A 23,750-nucleotide genomic window follows, 5' to 3' on the forward strand; every position below is an offset into this window, starting at 1 on the left:
TAATTTAAACCACAGTAGGCCTATAGCATTCCAAAATCTGAAATCCCTAACACACACACAATATGCTCCACCCAATCTCAAATATGACATAAAAAATTAATGTCAAAGCCACAGACCAGGCCTGTCATTTAGAATCATTTGTGCACCATGCTGGCATACAAATCGACTAAGAAAACACCCAATAATTATATAGATTAGCGTAAGAAAATTGTATTTCACAAAAATATGATGAAAACAAACTATATCTACAAAAAATATATACAAAACCGTCACCACTCGTTTCTGCAGTGAAATGGCAACAACACTTTCTGAATGAAATCACCAGGGGGTGGATAACTGTACATACCCTTCCTTTGCTGGTGAACAGCGACACTTTGAGCATCCCTACGAAACTATTATCTGACAGCATTATCTGATAGTGTGCTAAACACATTTCAATAAAAGTTGCAGGTAGACTGTATGCATGCTTGATCAAACATTAGAGACAGGTATGCCACCCAGCATAAGCGAAAAACCAAATAGAAACCATGGAAAAATAAAACCACAAAGAAACGTTTTTGAAAAAAATGTGCACTGTCATTCTGTCATCTGGAACTCATCAGTACAATTCACAAAAACAGTGAGTAGAACTGACAACAGGAAAGTAATAGCCTCGTGACAAACAATAACTATTCAGAAAAAGCCCTAACGCCTTTACAACAGAAACGGACATATCAGCACCACAGACAGCGACGTTTGTCGAATCTCAGGATGAAATGGGCAAAGCCTTGTTATCATGTTGCTGTAGTACAACTAGTGCAATACAGCTAAACCATTTCTAAACATCTGTTAGCATGTGATGTCACATATATAAATCATCACAAGGAGCAAAGGACAATAATTATTATGTCCTGTCTCACATGTATAAGGGGTGTTCAGTCCCATGGACAGTGGCAGCCAACTGCAGCAAGGATGCATACACTATCAAAACAGGCTTCTCATCGCATCCTTCTGTCTAAATTGCTCCACCATTCCAAAAACGCTATCACCTGACATCTGCCATCTGTTCTACATTGTGAATACAATACCAAGAAAACATATCAACCGTGTGCATGCTTGATCAAACATTAGAGACAGGTATGCCACCCAGCATAAGCGAAAAACCAAATAGAAACCATGGAAAAATAAAACCACAAAGAAACATTTTTGAAAAAAATTTGCACTGTCATTCTGTCATCTGGACCTCATCAGTACAATTCACAAAAACAGTGAGTAGAACTGACAACAGGAAAGTAATAGCCTCGTGACAAACAATAAGTATTCAGAAAAAGCCCTAACGCCTTTACAACAGAAACGGACATATCAGCACCACAGACAGCGACATTCCGCTACTGCTCAAAGAAACGCTCACCTTCTTTTTCCATCATTGTATAGGCCTACAGAGCTTTCTATCTCTTTCTCTTTTTCAATGCCATCAAAGTAGACCTACAAACGGACTACAAATAGAACCAGCCTATCAATATATGTTTTGTAACATAAAAATTGTGCAGTACGCAAATCCGAAGAATAAGTTATTTATCTAACCTACAAAATGTTTTGAACCACAATTCAAACAGCATATTATAATCTGCAAAATGTCAGCTTTGAAATTAAGGTCTTGAATTGATAGCATAAAGGACTAAGCCATCATATTTGGAGCTACATTTAGTTGTTTAAACAGTGACACAGGAAACAGACCTTGTGATAGTCCCATGGGAATAGTGTTTTTATCCTGAACAAAATTACTTTGCAAAAAAACGAACTGCAGTTGTAAAACACCTGCTACAGAGCCTCTAGAGTTATAACGCGCGTCTGTAACAATAAAGGCCTACCTCTGGGGATCCCTCGGAACCGTGAAGGTCTTCAGCAAAGTCTGTTGGAGTTTTTCTCAGAGTCTGGTCTGCTGGCAGCGTGTTGTCATTGTAAGATCTGACGAACTTGAAGTCACTTGTGCGCGAGCCTGTCGTCAGGTATGCGTCATAATTGTAAGTACTGCGGAGAGTTCCCGCGCCATCCACCTCTGCGTAGTTGGGAGGGAGATATGCGCTGGGGATGGCGACCGCTCCGTCAAACAACAGTCTGGGCTTTCTCCTGCAGCAAAACCTCACGGCAAGGATGACAATAATGAAGGTGAGGAAAAAGGTGGAGACGGACACTAGCGCGATGATCAGATAAGAGGTGAGTTTGGAATTGCTCTCATCATAAGAGATATCTTTCAGTTCTGGCACTTCAGCCAAGTTATCAGAAATCACTAAATACATGGTACAGGTGGCAGAGAGAGAGGGCTGTCCGTTATCTTTCACTGACACAATAAGGTTCTGTTTCATGCTGTCAGATTCAGAAATGTCTCGTTGTGTCCTGATCTCTCCACTGTGGAGACCAATAGTGAAAAGTCCCGAATCAGTGGATTTGACTATATGATAGGACAGCCAGGCGTTCTGGCCGGAGTCCGCGTCCACTGCAATCACCTTGGAAACCAAAGAAGCCCCGTGCGCAGCTTTGGGGACCAGCTCGGTCATGAAGGAGTTCCCCTCCGTGGCGGGGTATAGTATCTGAGGAGAGTTGTCATTCATATCCGTTATGAACACACTGACGGTGACGTTGCTGCTGAGAGGAGGAGAACCGTTGTCTCTGGCCACCACCTGGACTTTAAAGCTCCTGAACTGCTCAAAATCAAACGACCTCACAGAGTGGATCACCCCCGTGTCTCCGTTAACGGATAAAAACGAGGACACCGGGACACCGTTCACTTCACCAGGTAAAAGAGAATAAATCACTGTTCCGTTCTGTCTCCAGTCTGGGTCACGTGCAGTAACGGAACACACGGGGGCACCGGGTTTGTTATTTTCAATCACGTGGGCTTGATAGGACTGTTCCTCAAACACAGGTGGGTTGTCGTTGACGTCAGCTACAGATAACTGAATACTTTTAGAGGAGGACAGAGGTGGAGAGCCCTCGTCGGTAGCAGTAATTGTAATGTTGTAATCAGACACTAGTTCACGGTCCAGTTGGCCCGTGGTCACCAGAGAATAGTAGTTTTTGATGGATGGCACCAGCTTAAAAGGAACGTTTTGCTGAATGGAGCAGCGGACCTGTCGGTTATTCTCAGAGTCTCTATCCTGCACGTTAATGATGCCCACCTCTGTACCAGGTGACGCGTTCTCAGGTATGGGGTTAGTCAGAGATTTTAGATATAGCTCAGGGGCATTGTCATTTATGTCTGTAATATCTATAATAACTTTACTGTCCGAGGAAAGACCAAAGCCATCTTTCCCTTCAATAAAAAGTTCAAATGTTGTCTCTTCTTCGTAATCTATTTCTCCTGTCACTCTAATTTCTCCTGTATTCTGGTCCAAAGTAAATACATTCTTTGCTGTTTCAGATACTCGACTAAATTCATACGTCACTTCCCCATTCACTCCCTCATCTGCATCTGTAGCACTCACTGTAACCACTACACTATCTAAAGGAGAGTTTTCAGGTAGACTGGCTTTATAGACGGCCTGGCTAAACACTGGGGCATTATCGTTAGCATCCAGTACAGTGACGTGTATGACTACTGTACCTGATTTCTGCGGCGTGCCCCCATCTACAGCTGTCAACAACAATTTCAACTCCTGCTGCTCCTCTCGGTCTAATTCTTTATCAAGAACTAACTCACCGTATTTAATACCAGCATTATTCGTTTGGAAACCCAAAGCAAAATTATTATTCCTTTGTAATACGTAGCTTTGCACTGCGTTTTGTCCAACATCCGCGTCATGAGCTGCTTTTACACGATAGCGAGCTCCTTTCACAGCTGATTCTCTGATTTCTAGCTTAATTAAATCCTTCGGAAATATGGGTGAATTATCGTTTATATCTTGGATTTGAAGTGATATAGTATGCAACTCAAGTGGACTCTCTAGGACCAATTCGAATTTTAATATGCATAAAACCTTTTCTCCACAAAGCCCTTCTCTATCAATCCTCTCCGCAACAATCAAATCCCCGGTACTCAGATTAATGTCCAAATAACGTTTTCGATTTCTTTCGGTATCAATTCGGGCCTTACGAGCGGACAGTCTGCTCGCCTCCAGCCCGAGATCATTGGCTATATTTCCAATAACAGATCCTCTTTTCATCTCCTCCGGAAAAGAATAGCTCACGTCTCCATAGGCGAAGTGCAGCGGTAGAAGAAAGAAAGCAAAGCAGAAGATCAGGCCTGTCACCGAGAATCCTTTGTTCTGCATCCTTAGACTACCAATAACCAAAATATATATAGTTATTAAGATCGACATAAGGAAAAAGTATTCCACAAAAGGATCAACATTCACTAGATTATCAAAACAAAATACAACTATGTGCGCAGTCTGACTGCCTTCCTCTACTCGTTTCTGTAGTGAAATGGCACCAGAGCTTTGCTAATGACAACACCAATGGGTGGAGAGCTATATCTATTCTACCTCCGCTGTTGAACAGCGACCCTATGAGTACTCTTCAGAAATTACACGCTGACATTGGCCTAAAAACATTTCAATAAGTCGCAGGTAGACATCATTCATTCATTCAATTGTTTTTGGCATCTAAAGCTAATTTCCTATATTTCTACACAATCTAATATGACCCACGGCCCTTCTGTTCTGTTTAGAACAACAAAAAGTAAACAAAAATACCCACAGTCATCAAGCTAGTTAAGAGATCATTATTAAATATGTTTAAGTGATTGATAAATCTGAACTAGATCAAATGTAATTCAATAATCAATATTGTGTTGCACCTTTAACCAATAGCCTAACAAATGAACAACTCTTTAAAAAATAAAGTACAAAGACTTAAGTTCTTTTTTAAGACATCCTCTATATCAAATTTCAGCTCAAGCCACCTCCACGCCCGATCCTCACCATTCTAGTCAATAACTCAACTCGCTCCCCAACACAATTTCCTTCCCACATGTTCTTTGTTTAATTTCCAAGGGAATGGTTTGGAACCAAGAAAAAAAAATACAAATGAAATAAAACACATCCACCTACACATATACATTAACACACAGCAACAGCACATCCTCCATATAATTAATCTCATAGGCCTAATAGTACTGTAGAGCTCTTTTTACTTGCACACAATTTAGCTGGGTCACCCCGTCCTGTCCCTAGGGGTCCACCACCCTGCAGCCCCCAACCCAACACACCCCACTCAGCTTTAGGATCTTAGTGAAACATTCATTATTGGTTTCAGGTGTGTTAGGTCAAGGCCAGAGTGACAACCCACAGGACGGCAGACCCCCAGGGCCAGGACTGAGCAGCCCAGCAGCTAGGGATTGCTTAAATAGGTATCTCCCCTGACGTGGGCATGTTTTCAATACAGACTCCTTTAGTCATACAGTATTCCATATAAGGCATTCAGACCTTATAAAAGTTGCCCAGTATACCCTTAATCGTGTAATAAATCACATCTAATGATACATAACTTGATATTTCTGCCATCCATTGTGACATTGTGGGAGGATAACCAACCTTCCAATTAATGGCAAAGCATTTCTTAGCCGTTATAAATGCTAGGTTATACAGTTTCCATAACATATGTAAATATGTCCCCTTTTGTGCTTTACACCTCTAGCAGAGGAATGACATTTATGAGTGCACGTTATTCAGTTTCACTGACATATTGTACATTCTATGGATCGTCTTAAACTGCAGTAATTTATGTCTGAGGTTATATGACTGGGCGTTCAAACATATCTGTATCCATTCATGATCATCAATAGCTTTTCCCAGGTCTTCCTCACATTTTTGTTTTACCTGTTTTGTGTCATCGGGAAAAGCAACTTTCAACCCTTGATACAGCTGAAATCACCTTTAGACGATTGTCAGACTGCCTTAAAATAGTTTAAATCTTTCTGGCTTGTCCAGTGTTTGCTGCACATAGAGAATAATGTGTTGTATCTGAAATAATTAACCTCAGCTTCATCACAGACTGCTCTTCCCTGGCTATCTGACCCTGCTGAGACCCCTGTCACCATCTGATCCTGCTGAGATGAGGCATTATAACGTTGCATTGCTATACTGCCTCTAATAAAAACTCACATTGCGTTGAAAAAACGTCAAAATGTCAATCTACAATCGTTTGCCCGCTGGTTTCATCATTTAATTCAGGTCTAGTGTGATTGGGGCAAAAATAATAGCTAACGTTAGTGAGATAGTTAGCTCGCTAATGTTAGACAACTTTTGGCTAGCTCTCTCTCTCTAACGGTACTTCAACTGGTGAAAGCTAGCCAAGTTAATTTCCTTCTGTTGAAACGGGAAAAAACAAAATCGACAAAACATTTCCATACACACAACAGCTGTTAGATATGCAGTGGCATATATTCATGGGTGCCAAGGGAAGCCAGGCTTTCCCCAAAAAATTGACCAAGAAAAAAAGAAAAAATCATTTAAAATAATGTATCTTTCCTCTCTGTGTTTTTGTAATTTTCCTTCAATTCGCAAGAGGCTGAATCTATCTCACCAGAGAAAGCATCTGAGCGAGCAAAACAGCGCCCCTCTGTCTATGTATGTGTAGGCCATCTAACTGATGCTGTCTGGTCATAAATAGTGTGACATTGTTGCTGCCCAATAGTATGACATTGTTACATTACAACCTTATTCTAAAATTGATTAAATAGTTTTTCCCCCCTCATTGATCTACATACAATACCCCATAATGACAAAGCAAAAACAGGTTTTTGTAAATTTTTGCAAATGTATTAAAAATAAAAACAGAAATACCTTATTTACATAAGTATTCAGACCCTTTGCAATGAGACACGAAATTGAGCTCAGGTGCATCCTGTTTCCATTGATCATCCTTGAGATGTTTCTACAACTTGATTGGAGTCCACCTGTGGTAAATTCAATTGATTGGACATCATTTGGAAAGGCACACACCTGTCTATATAAGGTCCCACAGTTGACAATGCATGTCAGAGCAAAAACCAAGCCATGAGGTCGAAGGAATTGTCCATAAGAGCTCAAAGACAGGATTGTGTCGAGGCACAGATCTGGGGAAGGATACCTGCAGCATTGATGGTCCCCCAAAACACAGTGGACGCCGTCATTCTTAAATGGAAGAAGTTTGGAACCACCAAGACTCCTCTTAGAGCTGGCCGCCTGGTCAAATTGAGCAATCGGGGGATAAGGTCCTTGGTCGGGATGTGACCAAGAAACCAATGGTCACTCTGACAGAGCTCCAGAGTTCCTCTGTGGAGATGGGAGAACATTCCAGAAGGACAACCATCTCTGCAACACTGCACCAATCAGGCCTTTATGGTAGACCAGCCGAAAGCCACTCCTCAGTAAAAGGCACATGACAGCCCGCTTGGAGTTTGCCAAAATGAACCTAAAGGATTCTCAGACCATGAGAAACAAGATTCTCTAGTCTGATGAAACCAAGATTGAACCCTTTGGCATGAATGCCAAGCATCACGTCTGAAAGAAACCTGGCACCATCCCTATGGTGAAGCATGGTGGTGGCAGCATCATGCTGTGGGGATGGTTTTCAGCGGCAGTGACTGGGAGACTAGTCAGAATTGAGGGAAAGATGAATGGAGCAAAGTACAGAGAGATCATTGATGAAAACCTGCTCCAGAGCGCTCAGGACCTCAGACTGGGGGCGAAGGTTCACCTTCCAAAAGGACAATGACCCTAAGCACACAGCCAAGACAACGCAGGAGTGGCTTCGGGACAAGTCTCTGAATGTCCTTGAGTGGCCCAGCCAGAGCCCGAACTTGAACCCGATCTAACATCTCTGGAGAGACCTGAAAATAGCTGTGCAGCGATACTCCCCATACAACCTGACAGAGCTTGAGAAGATCTACAGAGAAGAATGGGAGAAACTCACCAAATACAGGTGTGGATAGCTTGTAGCATCATACCCAAGAAGACTCGAGACTGCAGTCACTGCCAAAAGTGCTTCAACAAAGTACTGAGTAAAGGGTCTGAATACTTATGTAAATGTGATATTTCCGTTTTTAATTTTTAATACATTTGCAAAATTTTCTAAAAACTTGTTTTTTGTTCGTCATTATGGGGTATTGTGTGTAGATTGATGAGGATTATTATTATTTTTAATCCATTTTAGAATAAAGCTGTAACGTAACAAAATGTGGAAAAAGTAAACATGTCTGAATACTTTCCAAATGTACTTTTCCCACCGTAAAGCATGGAGGAGGAGGTGTTATGGTGCGGGGGTGCTTTGCTGGTGACACTGTCTGTGATTTATTTAGAATTCAAGGCACACTTAACCAGCATGGCTACCACAGCATTCTGCAGCGATACACCATCCCATCTGGTTTGGGCTTAGTGGGACTATCATTTGTTTTTCAACAGGACAATGACCCAACACACCTCCAGGCTGTGTAATGGCTATTTTACCAAGAAGGAGAGTGATGGAGTGCTGCATCACATGACCTGGCCTCCACAATCCCCTCCCTGAGGAGGTCAAAACAATCAACTAAGAGGCTACATTACAAATTACATCAAACCTGGAGCCTATCAACTTGCCTATACAGTGTCAAACTTTTCCCTGTAAATTTACAGAATTTTGCTGTCAGCAGAGTTGCCAGGCAAATACTATAATTTTAAATGCTTTACAGTATACAATATACAATACAGAATTATACTGTAAATGAGCCTACTGTAATCATTACAGCAACACTGCTAATACATAATGACAGTAATTTGCTGGCAACTCTGCTGCCAGTATAATTCTGTAAATTTACAGTACAGCATGTTACTGTAATCCGTTTTACGGTACCAATACTTTAACTCTAATCTTTTAACGGTAATTGTAATGAATGGATGGATGGTTGAAAGAATGAATTACATTCATTGAGGGGAGGCGGGGTTTGCATTTTACAGTGTAATTGCACAGGATTGGTGCAAGCAGGTTGGCTGCTAGGTAATGTGTTTTCATATTTCAGCATATCAAATATATATGAATTATTGTTCCTTAAAATCACTTTCACTTAACAAAGGCTTCCAAACCTGCAGTGACTACAGGGAAAAACAGACCAAGGACTTGGCAAATACTCAACCATTAAAGGTTAGAGGCCTGCTGCCACTCCAATCAGTCCCCTATACATATTTAATTGTTGGTGCACTACTACCACATACCAGTTAAATTGATACACCATTCTCACTCACCCGTGCAACAAAGTAGCGTCTTACAAGGCACGCCTCAAAATATGTTAATGAGCCAGAAACAACCATACCCACTAGTGGTCAAAAGGTTATTGGCGATCAAAAAATATGGTAGGGTAATACATTATTTGGGGAGAAATTATAGTACCGTTATAAATAAAGTTCTTCTTTACAGTACCGTACTGTTAAACCAAAGTTTCATTGGAATTGATGGTATCATTTACTAGATACGCCTAAAATCAAGCAGTGCATTACAATTTACGGCTATTTCATGTAAATAATGAATAAGATACATTGCTGTTAGTTTTATTGTATAACATTGTAAAAACAATGTACGTAACCAAAGAAAAGCATAATTACAACACTAATTCTAAACCTACAGTATATTATGTGTCTGTGTGTGAGGTGGCTGTTGGGGGAGAGAGCGACAAAGAGAGAGAGGGAGATGGAGTTAAAAATGGGATTGGGGTACAATCTTAGATCTATGATAAGGGGCAAATCTATTTGGGGTACGAGGGTTCAGACTCTGAGCTTCATGCATCAAACCGAAAGCATGAGGTTGGCGCCTGAAACTGAAAATGGTAATCTACAGTTGGCATAAACTATTCATTTTAAGAAATACATTATGTTTTACAGGAGGCTTCCATATTACAATGAATGACAATATTGTTCTGCATTTTACCCGTAATGCAGTGCAATCTACAGCATTTATTCTGTAAAACACATTTAACAACCACGTGTTTATTTTCTGTTGAAATTACAGAAAATTCTAACAGTGTAGAAAAACATGGAATAATGATGTACTGACATGAAAAAGGTGATTGTCTATAGAAAACAATAATTGTACAATGCATCGTAGCTCTAATTTTGTGTACAATAAAGGCCTACCTCTGAGGGGGACCCTTCGGAATCGTCAAGTTCTTCAACAAAGTCTGTTATAGTTTTTCTCAGACTCTGGTCCGCAGGCAGCGTGTTGTCATTGTAAGATCTGACGAACTTGAAGTCACTTGTGCGCGAGCCTGTCGTCAGGTATGCGTCATAGTTGTAAGTACTGCGGAGAGTTCCCGCGCCATCCACCTCTGCGTAGTTGGGAGGGAGATATGCGCTGGGGATGGCGACCGCTCCATCAAACAACAGTCTGGGCTTTCTCCTGAGGCAAAACCTCACGGCCAGAATGACAATAATGAAGGTGAGGAAAAAGGTGGAGACGGACACCAGCGCAATGATCAGATAAGAGGTGAGTTTGGAATTGCTCTCATCATAAGAGATATCTTTCAGTTCTGGCACTTCAGCCAAGTTATCAGAAATCACTAAATACATGGTACAGGTGGCAGAGAGAGAGGGCTGTCCGTTATCTTTCACTGACACAATAAGGTTCTGTTTCATGCTGTCAGATTCAGAAATGTCCCGCTGTGTCCTGATCTCTCCACTGTGGAGCCCAATACTGAAAAGTCCCGGATCAGTGGATTTGACTATATGATAGGACAGCCAGGCGTTCTGGCCGGAGTCCGCGTCCACTGCTATCACCTTGGAAACCAGAGAGCCCCCATGCGCAGCTTTGGGGACCAGCTCGGTCATGAAGGAGTTCCCCTCCGTGGCAGGGTATAGTATCTGAGGAGAGTTGTCATTCACATCCGTTATGAACACACTAACGGTGACATTGCTGCTGAGCGGAGGAGAACCGTGGTCTCTGGCCACCACTTGGGCTTTAAAACTCCTGAACTGCTCATAATCAAATGACCTCACAGCGTGGATCATCCCCGTGTCTCCGTTAACGGATAAAAACGAGGACACTGGGACACCGTTCACCTCACCGGGTAAGAGAGAATAAATCACTGTTCCGTTCTGTCTCCAGTCTGGGTCCAGTGCAGTAACGGAACACACGGAGGCACCGGGTTTGTTATTTTCAATCACGTGGGCTTGATAGGACTGTTCCTCAAACACAGGTAGATTGTCGTTGACGTCAGCTACAGCTAACTGAATGCGTTTAGAGGAGGACAGAGGTGGAGAGCCCTCGTCGGTAGCAGTGATTGTAATGTTGTAATCAGACACTAGTTCACGGTCCAGTTCGCCCGTGGTCACCAGAGAATAGTAGTTTTTGATGGATGGCACCAGCTTAAAAGGAACGTTTTGCTGAATGGAGCAGCGGACCTGTCGGTTATTCTCAGAGTCTCTATCCTGGACGTTAATGATGCCCACCTCTGTACCAGGTGACGCGTTCTCAGGTATGGGGTTAGACAGAGATTGTAGATAAATCACAGGAGTGTTGTCATTAACATCAGTGATGTCTATTATGACTTTGACATATGAGGCTAAGCCTAAACCATCCTTTGCTTTGATATGCAGTTCAAAATATGACATTTCTTCAAAATCAATTTTGCCGATAACTCTGATTTCTCCAGTCTTACGGTCGATAGAAAATAATTTGTCATCTTCCTCTGATACACGAGCGAAGTCATAAGACACTTCGCCATTCACTCCCTCATCTGCATCCGTAGTACTCACTGTAACCGCTACAGTATCTAAAGGAGAGTTTTCAGGCAGACTGGCTTTATAGACGGCCTGGCTAAACACTGGGGCGTTATCGTTAGCATCCAGTACAGTGACGTGTATGAGGAGAGTACCTGATTTCTGCGGAGTGCCTCCATCTAGAGCTGTAAGCAATACATTGATTTCATTGCTTTGTTCACGATCAAGCTCTTTCTCTAGAACAAGCTCAACACTATTAGTATCAACGGTCAAAATGAAATTGTCATTTTTTTGTAAAGTGTACCTTTGCACTGCATTCTGTCCTATATCTGCATCGTGAGCCTGATCAAGTAAAAAACGAGCGCCTTTATCTGCTGATTCCCTTATTTCAATGTTAATCACCTCGTCCTTAAATTGCGGAGAGTTATCATTTATATCTTGAACATGAACACTAATACGTTGCAGCTCCAAAGGATTCTCCAACACAAGTTCCTGTTTTAAAACACACGAAGCCTTTTTGCCACAAAGCCCCTCTCTGTCAATTCTCTCCGCAACAATCAGATCCCCGGTACTCAGATTAATGTCACAATAACGTTTACGGTTCCCGTCGGTATCAACACGGGCCTTACGAGCGGACAGTTCGCTCGCCTCCAACCCGAGATCTTTGGCTATATTTCCAATGACATATCCGCTTTTCATCTCCTCCGGAAAAGAATAGCTCAGGTCTCCATAGGCGCAGTGCAGCGGTAGAAGAACGAAAGCAAAGCCGCAGACAAGGCCCGTCACTGAAAATCCTTTGTATCCCATCCTGAGATTAAAACGTCAAAACACAATACAACCTTGATAATACAATGTAAACAAATAGTATTCCACAAAAAGATTCAGCTTGATGAAAATAATATCCTCAGCATGTTGAAGCAATCTGACCGTCCCCAGTCTTTTCCGCAGCTTAATGGCACCCGAACATCCGAGCCTTGTAACAACAGCAGTGGGTGGATAACTTGATCTATCCAAACACAGCTGGTGAACAGCGACACAATCAGTACTCTTTAGAAATTACACGTCAACATACATCCTTCTATATCTATATTTCAGGTAAAATCGTCATAGAAATCTATATTTGTAGGCTGCATGATTGAATAATGTGCAGCCTACTACTATAGGCCTAAATCATTTCAACCCTAAATAATTTTAACCCCTTGTTGGACAATAAACTAATAGAAAAACACAGCAAACAACATTAAAAAGACCAAAACATAAATAATAGCATTAAAACCATGCTCACAGCATTAGGTTCAGCTTAGGCTTGCTGATAGGAACACATTACAAAAGGGGACGACACATCCGCGAGAAACGGTATAGGCTACCTACATAGCAAATTACATGTAAAGTTGATATTTTAGCCGACACACTCATCAGAATGAACAAATAGAAAAACATAGAGTAGCCTATGGGAAAGAAGGAAGGTGATGACCGTCAAATAGCGATGAATAGGAGTAAACTCTACTGGCCTTAAGTGGGATTTTCTGCATGTTCAGCACCATGGACAGCAACACTGAGGCTCCAGCAGCAAATCAGATACTCTCACACCGCGTCTCCTTTCACAGTATTCTTTATTTTCTAACCTATTTCCAAAAAAGCCTACTCCAAGAGAGCAAATCTCCTATATCAACCCATTTTCAGTGAACTCAAAATGGTGCTCCTTGTATGTGAAACATCTTACACCCAATCAATGAATCAAAAAAGAACAGAATCACAGCACCCAACACAACTAAAATGATATGTCAGCACCTATACATCACCGCCTCAGTATTTCTCACTTCAGCTGAGGGGATCGAAATAATCATACAATAGGCTTCATTACATATTACATCAAACCTGGATCACAAACAAATTACCTATAGAAAAGTTGTGATATTAAAGTACTGCCGTAATTTTGTTGTAGTTTTTCTACAGGAAAAAATAAATTTTACAAAGCATCGAACCTCTAATTTTAGCTCTAATTGTTTTACAAAGTGTCTTAACTGAAAATATATAACACACAACAAGAGACTATTTTTGTTTATGAAAAAGGCCTACCTCTGGGGGGGATGCGTCGGAGTCAACAAGTTCTTCAGCAAAGTCTGTTGGAGTTTTTGTCAGAGTCTGGTCCGCATGCAGCGTGTTGTCATTGTAAGATGTGAGGAACTTGAAGTCACTTGTGCGCGAACCCGTCGTCAGGTATGCGTCATAATTGTAAGTACTGCGGAGAGTTCCTGCGCCATCCACCTCTGCGTAGTTGGGAGGGAGATACGCGCTGGGGATGGCGACCGCTCCGTCAAACAACAGTCTGGGCTTTCTCCTGCGGCAAAACCTCACGGCCAGGATGACAATAATGAATGTGAGGAAAAAGGTGGAGACGGACACCAGCGCGATGATCAGATAAGAGGTGAGTTTGGAATTGCTCTCATCATAAGAGATATCTTTCAATTCTGGCACTTCAGCCAAGTTATCAGAAATCACTAAATACATGGTACAGGTGGCAGAGAGAGAAGGCTGTCCGTTATCTTTCACTGACACAATAAGGTTCTGTTTCATGCTGTCAGATTCAGAAATGTCCCGCTGTGTCCTGATCTCTCCACTGTGGAGCCCAATAGTGAAAAGTCCAGGATCAGTGGATTTGACTATATGATAGGACAGCCAGGCATTCTGGCCCGAGTCAGCATCCACCGCTATCACCTTGGAAACCAGAGAGCCCCCATGCACAGCTTTGGGGACCAGCTCAGTCATGAAGGAGTTCCCCTCCGGGGCGGGGTATAGTATCTGAGGAGAGTTGTCATTCACATCCGTTATGAACACACTAACGGTGACATTGCTGCTGAGCGGAGGAGAACCGTTGTCTCTGGCCACCACTTGGGCTTTAAAACTCCTGAACTGCTCATAATCAAACGACCTCACAGCGTGGATCATCCCCGTGTCTCCGTTAACGGATAAAAACGAGGACACTGGGACACCATTCACCTCACCAGGTAAGAGAGAATAAATCACTGTTCCGTTCTGTCTCCAGTCTGGGTCCAGTGCAGTAACGGAACACACGGAGGCACCGGGTTTGTTATTTTCAATCACGTGGGCTTGATAGGACTGTTCCTCAAACACAGGTTGATTGTCGTTGACGTCAGCTACAGCTAACTGAATGCGTTTAGAGGAGTACAGAGGTGGAGAGCCCTCGTCGGTAGCAGTGATTGTAATATTGTAATCAGACACTAGTTCACGGTCCAGTTCGCCCGTGGTCACCAGAGAATAGTAGTTTTGGATGGATGGCACCAGCTTAAAAGGAACGTTTTGCTGAATGGAGCAGCGGACCTGTCGGTTATTCTCAGAGTCTCTATCCTGGACGTTAATGATGCCTACCTCTGTACCAGGTGACGCGTTCTCAGGTATGGGGTTAGACAGAGATTGTAGATAAATCACAGGAGTGTTGTCATTAACATCAGTGATGTCTATTATGACTTTGACATATGAGGCTAAGCCTAAACCATCCTTTGCTTTGATATGCAGTTCAAAATATGACATTTCTTCAAAATCAATTGTGCCGATAACTCTGATTTCTCCAGTCTTCCGGTCGATAGAAAATAATTTGTCATCTTCCTCTGATACACGAGCGAAGTCATAAGACACTTCCCCATTCACTCCCTCATCTGCATCCGTAGCACTCACTGTAACCGCTACAGTATCTAAAGGAGAGTTTTCAGGCAGACTGGCTTTATAGACGGCCTGGCTAAACACTGGGGCGTTATCGTTAGCATCCAGTACAGTGACGTGTATGAGGAGAGTACCTGATTTCTGCGGAGTGCCTCCATCTAGAGCTGTAAGCAATACATTGATTTCATTGCTTTGTTCACGATCAAGCTCTTTCTCTAGAACAAGCTCAACACTATTAGTATCAACGGTCAAAATGAAATTGTCATTTTTTTGTAAAGTGTACCTTTGCACTGCATTCTGTCCTATATCTGCATCGTGAGCCTGATCAAGTAAAAAACGAGCGCCTTTAACTGCTGATTCCCTTATTTCAATGTTAATCACCTCGTCCTTAAATTGCGGAGAGTTATCATTTATATCTTGAACATGAACACTAATACGTTGCAGCTCCAAAGGATTCTCCAACACAAGTTCCTGTTTTAAAACACACGAAGCCTTTTTGCCACAAAGCCCCTCTCTGTCAATTCTCTCCGCAACAATCAGATCCCCGGTACTCAGATTAATGTCACAATAACGTTTACGGTTCCCGTCGGTATCAACACGGGCCTTACGAGCGGACAGTTTGCTCGCCTCCAACCCGAGATCTTTGGCTATATTTCCAATAACATATCCGCTTTTCATCTCCTCCGGAAAAGAATAGCTCAGGTCTCCATAGGCGCAGTGCAGCGGTAGAACAACGAAAGCAAAGCCGCAGACAAGGCCCGTCACTGAAAGTCCTTTGTATCCCATCCTGAGATTAAAACGTCAAAACACAATACAACCTTGATAATACAATGTAAACAAATAGTATTCCACAAAAAGATTCAGCTTGATGAAAATAATATCCTCAACATGTTGAAGCAATCTGACCGTCCCCAGTCTTTTCCGCAGCTTAATGGCACCCGAACATCCGAGCCTTGTAACAACAGCAGTGGGTGGATAACTTGATCTATCCAAACACAGCTGGTGAACAGCGACACAATCAGTACTCTTTAGAAATTACACGTCAACATACATCCTTCTATATCTATATTTCAGGTAAAATCGTCATAGAAATCTATATTTGTAGGCTGCATGATTGAATAATGTGCAGCCTACTACTATAGGCCTAAATCATTTCAACCCTAAATAATTTTAACCCCTTGTTGCAAAATAACCTAATAGAAAAACACAGCAAACAACATTAAAAAGCCCAAAACATAAATAATAGCATTAAAACCATGCTCACAGCATTGAGTTAAGCTTAGGCTAGCTGATAGGAACACATTACAAAAGGGGACGGCACATCCGCGAGAAACGGTATAGGCTACCTACATAGCAAATTACATGTAAAGTTGATATTTTAGCCGACACACTCATCAGAATGAACAAACAGAAAAACAGAGAGTAGCCTATGGGAAAGAAGGAAGGTGATGACCGTCAAATAGCGATGAATAGGAGTAAACTCTACTGGCCTTAAGTGGGATTTTCTGCATGTTCAGCACCATGAACTGCAACACTGAGGCTCAAGCAGCAAATCAGATACTCTCACACCTCGTCTCCTTTCACAGTATTCTTTATTTTCTAACCTATTTCCAAAAAAGCCTACTCCAACAGAGCAAATCTCCTATATCAACCCATTTTCAGTGAACTCAAAATGGTGCTCCTTGTATGTGAAACATCTTACACCCAATCAATGAATCAAAAAAGAACAGAATCACAGCACCCAACACAACTAAAATGATATGTCAGCACCTATACATCACCGCCTCAGTATTTCTCACTTCAGCTGAGGGGATCGAAGTAATCATACAATAGGCTTCATTACATATTACATCAAACCTGGATCACAAACAAATTACCTATAGAAAAGTTGTGATATTAAAGTACTACCGTAATTTTGTTGTAGTTTTTCTACAGGATTTTTTTTTTTTTTTAAAGCATCGAACCTCTAATTTTAGCTCTAATTGTTTTACAAAGTGTCTTAACTGAAAATATATAACACACAACAAGAGACTATTTTTGTTTATGAAAAAGGCCTACCTCTGGGGGGGATGCGTCGGAGTCAACAAGTTCTTCAGCAAAGTCTGTTGGCGTTTTTGTCAGAGTCTGGTCCGCATGCAGCGTGTTGTCATTGTAAGATGTGAGGAACTTGAAGTCACTTGTGCGCGAACCCGTCGTCAGGTATGCGTCATAATTGTAAGTACTGCGGAGAGTTCCTGCGCCATCCACCTCTGCGTAGTTGGGAGGGAGATACGCGCTGGGCATGGCGACCGCTCCGTCAAACAACAGTCTGGGCTTTCTCCTGCGGCAAAACCTCACGGCCAGGATGACAATAATGAATGTGAGGAAAAAGGTGGAGACGGACACCAGCGCGATGATCAGATAAGAGGTGAGTTTGGAATTGCTCTCATCATAAGAGATATCTTTCAATTCTGGCACTTCAGCCAAGTTATCAGAAATCACTAAATACATGGTACAGGTGGCAGAGAGAGAAGGCTGTCCGTTATCTTTCACTGACACAATAAGGTTCTGTTTCATGCTGTCAGATTCAGAAATGTCCCGCTGTGTCCTGATCTCTCCACTGTGGAGCCCAATAGTGAAAAGTCCAGGATCAGTGGATTTGACTATATGATAGGACAGCCAGGCATTCTGGCCCGAGTCAGCATCCACCGCTATCACCTTGGAAACCAGAGAGCCCCCATGCACAGCTTTGGGGACCAGCTCAGTCATGAAGGAGTTCCCCTCCGGGGCGGGGTATAGTATCTGAGGAGAGTTGTCATTCACATCCGTTATGAACACACTAACGGTGACATTGCTGCTGAGCGGAGGAGAACCGTTGTCTCTGGCCACCACTTGGGCTTTAAAACTCCTGAACTGCTCATAATCAAACGACCTCACAGCGTGGATCATCCCCGTGTCTCCGTTAACGGATAAAAACGAGGACACTGGGACACCATTCACCTCACCAGGTAAGAGAGAATAAATCACTGTTCCGTTCTGTCTCCAGTCTGGGTCCAGTGCAGTAACGGAACACACGGAGGCACCGGGTTTGTTATTTTCAATCACGTGGGCTTGATAGGACTGTTCCTCAAACACAGGTAGATTGTCGTTGACGTCAGCTACAGCTAACTGAATGCGTTTAGAGGAGGAGAGAGGTGGAGAGCCCTCGTCGGTGGCAGTGATTGTAATATTGTAATCAGACACTAGTTCACGGTCCAGTTCGCCCGTGGTCACCAGAGAATAGTAGTTTTGGATGGATGGCACCAGCTTAAAAGGAACGTTTTGCTGAATGGAGCAGCGGACCTGTCGGTTATTCTCAGAGTCTCTATCCTGGACGTTAATGATGCCTACCTCTGTACCAGGTGACGCGTTCTCAGGTATGGGGTTAGACAGAGATTGTAGATAAATCACAGGAGTGTTGTCATTAACATCAGTGATGTCTATTATGACTTTGACATATGAGGCTAAGCCTAAACCATCCTTTGCTTTGATATGCAGTTCAAAATATGACATTTCTTCAAAATCAATTGTGCCGATAACTCTGATTTCTCCAGTCTTCCGGTCGATAGAAAATAATTTGTCATCTTCCTCTGATACATGAGCGAAGTCATAAGACACTTCCCCATTCACTCCCTCATCTGCATCCGTAGCACTCACTGTAACCGCTACAGTATCTAAAGGAGAGTTTTCAGGCAGACTGGCTTTATAGACGGCCTGGCTAAACACTGGGGCGTTATCGTTAGCATCCAGTTCAGTGACGTGTATGAGGACAGTACCTGATTTCTGCGGAGTGCCTCCATCTAGAGCTGTAAGCAATACATTGATTTCATTGCTTTGTTCACGATCAAGCTCTTTCTCTAGAACAAGCTCAACACTATTAGTATCAACGGTCAAAATGAAATTGTCATTTTTTTGTAAAGTGTACCTTTGCACTGCATTCTGTCCTATATCTGCATCGTGAGCCTGATCAAGTAAAAAACGAGCGCCTTTAACTGCTGATTCCCTTATTTCAATGTTAATCACCTCGTCCTTAAATTGCGGAGAGTTATCATTTATATCTTGAACATGAACACTAATACGTTGCAGCTCCAAAGGATTCTCCAACACAAGTTCCTGTTTTAAAACACACAAAGCCTTTTTGCCACAAAGCCCCTCTCTGTCAATTCTCTCCGCAACAATCAGATCCCCGGTACTCAGATTAATGTCACAATAACGTTTACGGTTCCCGTCGGTATCAACACGGGCCTTACGAGCGGACAGTTTGCTCGCCTCCAACCCGAGATCTTTGGCTATATTTCCAATAACATATCCGCTTTTCATCTCCTCCGGAAAAGAATAGCTCAGGTCTCCATAGGCGCAGTGCAGCGGTAGAAGAACGAAAGCAAAGCCGCAGACAAGGCCCGTCACTGAAAGTCCTTTGTATCCCATCCTGAGATTAAAACGTCAAAACACAATACAACCTTGATAATACAATGTAAACAAATAGTATTCCACAAAAAGATTCAGCTTGATGAAAATAATATCCTCAACATGTTGAAGCAATCTGACCGTCCCCAGTCTTTTCCGCAGCTTAATGGCACCCGAACATCCGAGCCTTGTAACAACAGCAGTGGGTGGATAACTTGATCTATCCAAACACAGCTGGTGAACAGCGACACAATCAGTACTCTTTAGAAATTACACGTCAACATACATCCTTCTATATCTATATTTCAGGTAAAATCGTCATAGAAATCTATATTTGTAGGCTGCATGATTGAATAATGTGCAGCCTACTACTATAGGCCTAAATCATTTCAACCCTAAATAATTTTAACCCCTTGTTGCAAAATAACCTAATAGAAAAACACAGCAAACAACATTAAAAAGCCCAAAACATAAATAATAGCATTAAAACCATGCTCACAGCATTGAGTTAAGCTTAGGCTAGCTGATAGGAACACATTACAAAAGGGGACGGCACATCCGCGAGAAACGGTATAGGCTACCTACATAGCAAATTACATGTAAAGTTGATATTTTAGCCGACACACTCATCAGAATGAACAAACAGAAAAACAGAGAGTAGCCTATGGGAAAGAAGGAAGGTGATGACCGTCAAATAGCGATGAATAGGAGTAAACTCTACTGGCCTTAAGTGGGATTTTCTGCATGTTCAGCACCATGAACTGCAACACTGAGGCTCAAGCAGCAAATCAGATACTCTCACACCTCGTCTCCATAGACAGTATTCTTTATTTTCTAACCTATTTCCAAAAAAGCCTACTCCAACAGAGCAAATCTCCTATATCAACCCATTTTCAGTGAACTCAAAATGGTGCTCCTTGTATGTGAAACATCTTACACCCAATCAATGAATCAAAAAAGAACAGAATCACAGCACCCAACACAACTAAAATGATATGTCAGCACCTATACATCACCGCCTCAGTATTTCTCACTTCAGCTGAGGGGATCGAAGTAATCATACAATAGGCTTCATTACATATTACATCAAACCTGGATCACAAACAAATTACCTATAGAAAAGTTGTGATATTAAAGTACTACCGTAATTTTGTTGTAGTTTTTCTACAGGATTTTTTATTTTTTTTAAAGCATCGAACCTCTAATTTTAGCTCTAATTGTTTTACAAAGTGTCTTAACTGAAAATATATAACACACAACAAGAGACTATTTTTGTTTATGAAAAAGGCCTACCTCTGGGGGGGATGCGTCGGAGTCAACAAGTTCTTCAGCAAAGTCTGTTGGCGTTTTTGTCAGAGTCTGGTCCGCATGCAGCGTGTTGTCATTGTAAGATGTGAGGAACTTGAAGTCACTTGTGCGCGAACCCGTCGTCAGGTATGCGTCATAATTGTAAGTACTGCGGAGAGTTCCTGCGCCATCCACCTCTGCGTAGTTGGGAGGGAGATACGCGCTGGGCATGGCGACCGCTCCGTCAAACAACAGTCTGGGCTTTCTCCTGCGGCAAAACCTCACGGCCAGGATGACAATAATGAATGTGAGGAAAAAGGTGGAGACGGACACCAGCGCGATGATCAGATAAGAGGTGAGTTTGGAATTGCTCTCATCATAAGAGATATCTTTCAGTTCTGGCACTTCAGCCAAGTTATCAGAAATCCCTAAATACATGGTACAGGTGGCAGAGAGAGAAGGCTGTCCGTTATCTTTCACTGACACAATAAGGTTCTGTTTCATGCTGTCAGATTCAGAAATGTCCCGCTGTGTCCTGATCTCTCCACTGTGGAGCCCAATAGTGAAAAGTCCAGGATCAGTGGATTTGACTATATGATAGGACAGCCAGGCATTCTGGCCCGAGTCAGCATCCACCGCTATCACCTTGGAAACCAGAGAGCCCCCATGCACAGCTTTGGGGACCAGCTCAGTCATGAAGGAGTTCCCCTCTGGGGCGGGGTATAGTATCTGAGGAGAGTTGTCATTCACATCCGTTATGAACACACTAACGGTGACATTGCTGCTGAGCGGAGGAGAACCGTTGTCTCTGGCCACCACTTGGGCTTTAAAACTCCTGAACTGCTCATAATCAAAAGACCTCACAGCGTGGATCATCCCCGTGTCTCCGTTAACGGATAAAAACGAGGACACTGGGACACCATTCACCTCACCAGGTAAGAGAGAATAAATCACTGTTCCGTTCTGTCTCCAGTCTGGGTCCAGTGCAGTAACGGAACACACGGAGGCACCGGGTTTGTTATTTTCAATCACGTGGGCTTGATAGGACTGTTCCTCAAACACAGGTAGATTGTCGTTGACGTCAGCTACAGCTAACTGAATGCGTTTAGAGGAGGACAGAGGTGGAGAGCCCTCGTCGGTGGCAGTGATTGTAATGTTGTAATCAGACACTAGTTCACGGTCCAGTTCGCCCGTGGTCACCAGAGAATAGTAGTTTTTGATGGATGGCACCAGCTTAAAAGGAACGTTTTGCTGAATGGAGCAGCAGACCTGTCGGTTATTCTCAGAGTCTCTATCCTGGACGTTAATGATGCCCACCTCTGTACCAGGTGACGCGTTCTCAGGTATGGGGTTAGACAGAGATTGTAGATAAATCACAGGAGTGTTGTCATTAACATCAGTGATGTCTATTATGACTTTGACATATGAGGCTAAGCCTAAACCATCCTTTGCTTTGATATGCAGTTCAGAATATGACATTTCTTCAAAATCAATTGTGCCGATAACTCTGATTTCTCCAGTCTTCCTGTCGATAGAAAATAATTTGTCATCTTCCTCTGATACACGAGCGAAGTCATAAGACACTTCCCCATTCACTCCCTCATCTGCATCCGTAGCACTCACTGTAACCACTACAGTATCTAAAGGAGAGTTTTCAGGCAGACTGGCTTTATAGACGGCCTGGCTAAACACTGGGGCGTTATCGTTAGCATCCAGTACAGTGACGTGTATGAGGAGAGTACCTGATTTCTGCGGAGTGCCTCCATCTAGAGCTGTAAGCAATACATTGATTTCATTGCTTTGTTCACGATCAAGCACTTTCTCTAGAACAAGCTCAACACTATTAGTATCAATGGTCAAAATGAAATTGTCATTTTTTTGTAAAGTGTACCTTTGCACTGCATTCTGTCCTATATCTGCATCGTGAGCCTGATCAAGTAAAAAACGAGCGCCTTTATCTGCTGATTCACTTATTTCAATGTTAATCACCTCGTCCTTAAATTGCGGAGAGTTATCATTTATATCTTGAACATGAAGACCGATACGTTGCAGCTCCAAAGGATTCTCCAACACAAGTTCCTGTTTTAAAACACACGAAGCCTTTTTGCCACAAAGCCCCTCTCTGTCAATTCTCTCCGCAACAATCAGATCCCCGGTACTCAGATTAATGTCACAATAACGTTTACGGTTCCCGTCGGTATCAACACGGGCCTTACGAGCGGACAGTTTGCTCGCCTCCAACCCGAGATCTTTGGCTATATTTCCAATAACATATCCGCTTTTCATCTCCTCCGGAAAAGAATAGCTCACGTCTCCATAGGCGCAGTGCAGCGGTAGAAGAACGGAAGCAAAGCCGCAGACAAGGCCCGTCACTGAAAATCCTTTGTATCCCATCCTGAGATTAAAACGTCAAAACACAATACAACCTTGATAATACAATGTAAACAAATTGTATTCGACAAAAAGATTCAGCTTGATAAAAATAATATCCTCAGCATGTTGAAGCAATCTGACCGTCTCCAGTCTTTTCCGCAGCTTAATGGCACCCGAACATCCGAGCCTTGTAACAACAGTAGTGGGTGGAGAACTTGATCTATCCAAACACAGCTGGTGAACAGCGACACAATCAGTACTCTTTAGAAATTACACGTCAACATACATCCTTCTATATCTATATTTCAGGTAAAATCGTCATAGAAATCTATATTTGTA

At 42.5% G+C, this 23,750-nt stretch overlaps 4 protein-coding genes across 4 annotated transcripts; all 4 read right to left on the reverse strand.

Moving 5' to 3' along the window:
* Positions 1–1,817: 1,817 nt before the first annotated feature.
* On the reverse strand, positions 1,818–12,410 carry LOC311104584 (uncharacterized protein; the record flags this gene model as incomplete). The annotated part of the gene is made up of 3 exons (XM_084146459.1): positions 10,065–12,410; positions 4,464–4,468; positions 1,818–4,257 (listed from the first exon to the last, which is right to left on the reverse strand). Exons 1-3 carry the CDS (start codon positions 12,342–12,344, stop codon positions 1,818–1,820), a joined length of 4,725 nt encoding a protein of 1,574 aa, XP_084002585.1. The 5' UTR covers positions 12,345–12,410.
* A 1,287-nt stretch (positions 12,411–13,697) lies between these two features.
* Positions 13,698–16,112, reverse strand: LOC311104585 (protocadherin gamma-A11-like; the record flags this gene model as incomplete). Its single annotated transcript, XM_084146460.1, has 1 exon — positions 13,698–16,112. One exon carries the CDS (start codon positions 16,110–16,112, stop codon positions 13,698–13,700), a length of 2,415 nt encoding a protein of 804 aa, XP_084002586.1.
* A 1,245-nt stretch (positions 16,113–17,357) lies between these two features.
* LOC311104586 (protocadherin gamma-A11-like) lies at positions 17,358–19,772 on the reverse strand (the record flags this gene model as incomplete). The annotated part of the gene is made up of 1 exon (XM_084146461.1): positions 17,358–19,772. One exon carries the CDS (start codon positions 19,770–19,772, stop codon positions 17,358–17,360), a length of 2,415 nt encoding a protein of 804 aa, XP_084002587.1.
* Positions 19,773–21,017: 1,245 nt separating this feature from the next.
* On the reverse strand, positions 21,018–23,432 carry LOC311104587 (protocadherin gamma-A11-like; the record flags this gene model as incomplete). The annotated part of the gene is made up of 1 exon (XM_084146462.1): positions 21,018–23,432. One exon carries the CDS (start codon positions 23,430–23,432, stop codon positions 21,018–21,020), a length of 2,415 nt encoding a protein of 804 aa, XP_084002588.1.
* Positions 23,433–23,750: the final 318 nt, after the last annotated feature.

Source organism: Coregonus lavaretus (assembly GCF_964263955.1).
Source record: "Coregonus lavaretus genome assembly, chromosome: 29".
Taxonomy (NCBI): domain Eukaryota; kingdom Metazoa; phylum Chordata; class Actinopteri; order Salmoniformes; family Salmonidae; genus Coregonus; species Coregonus lavaretus.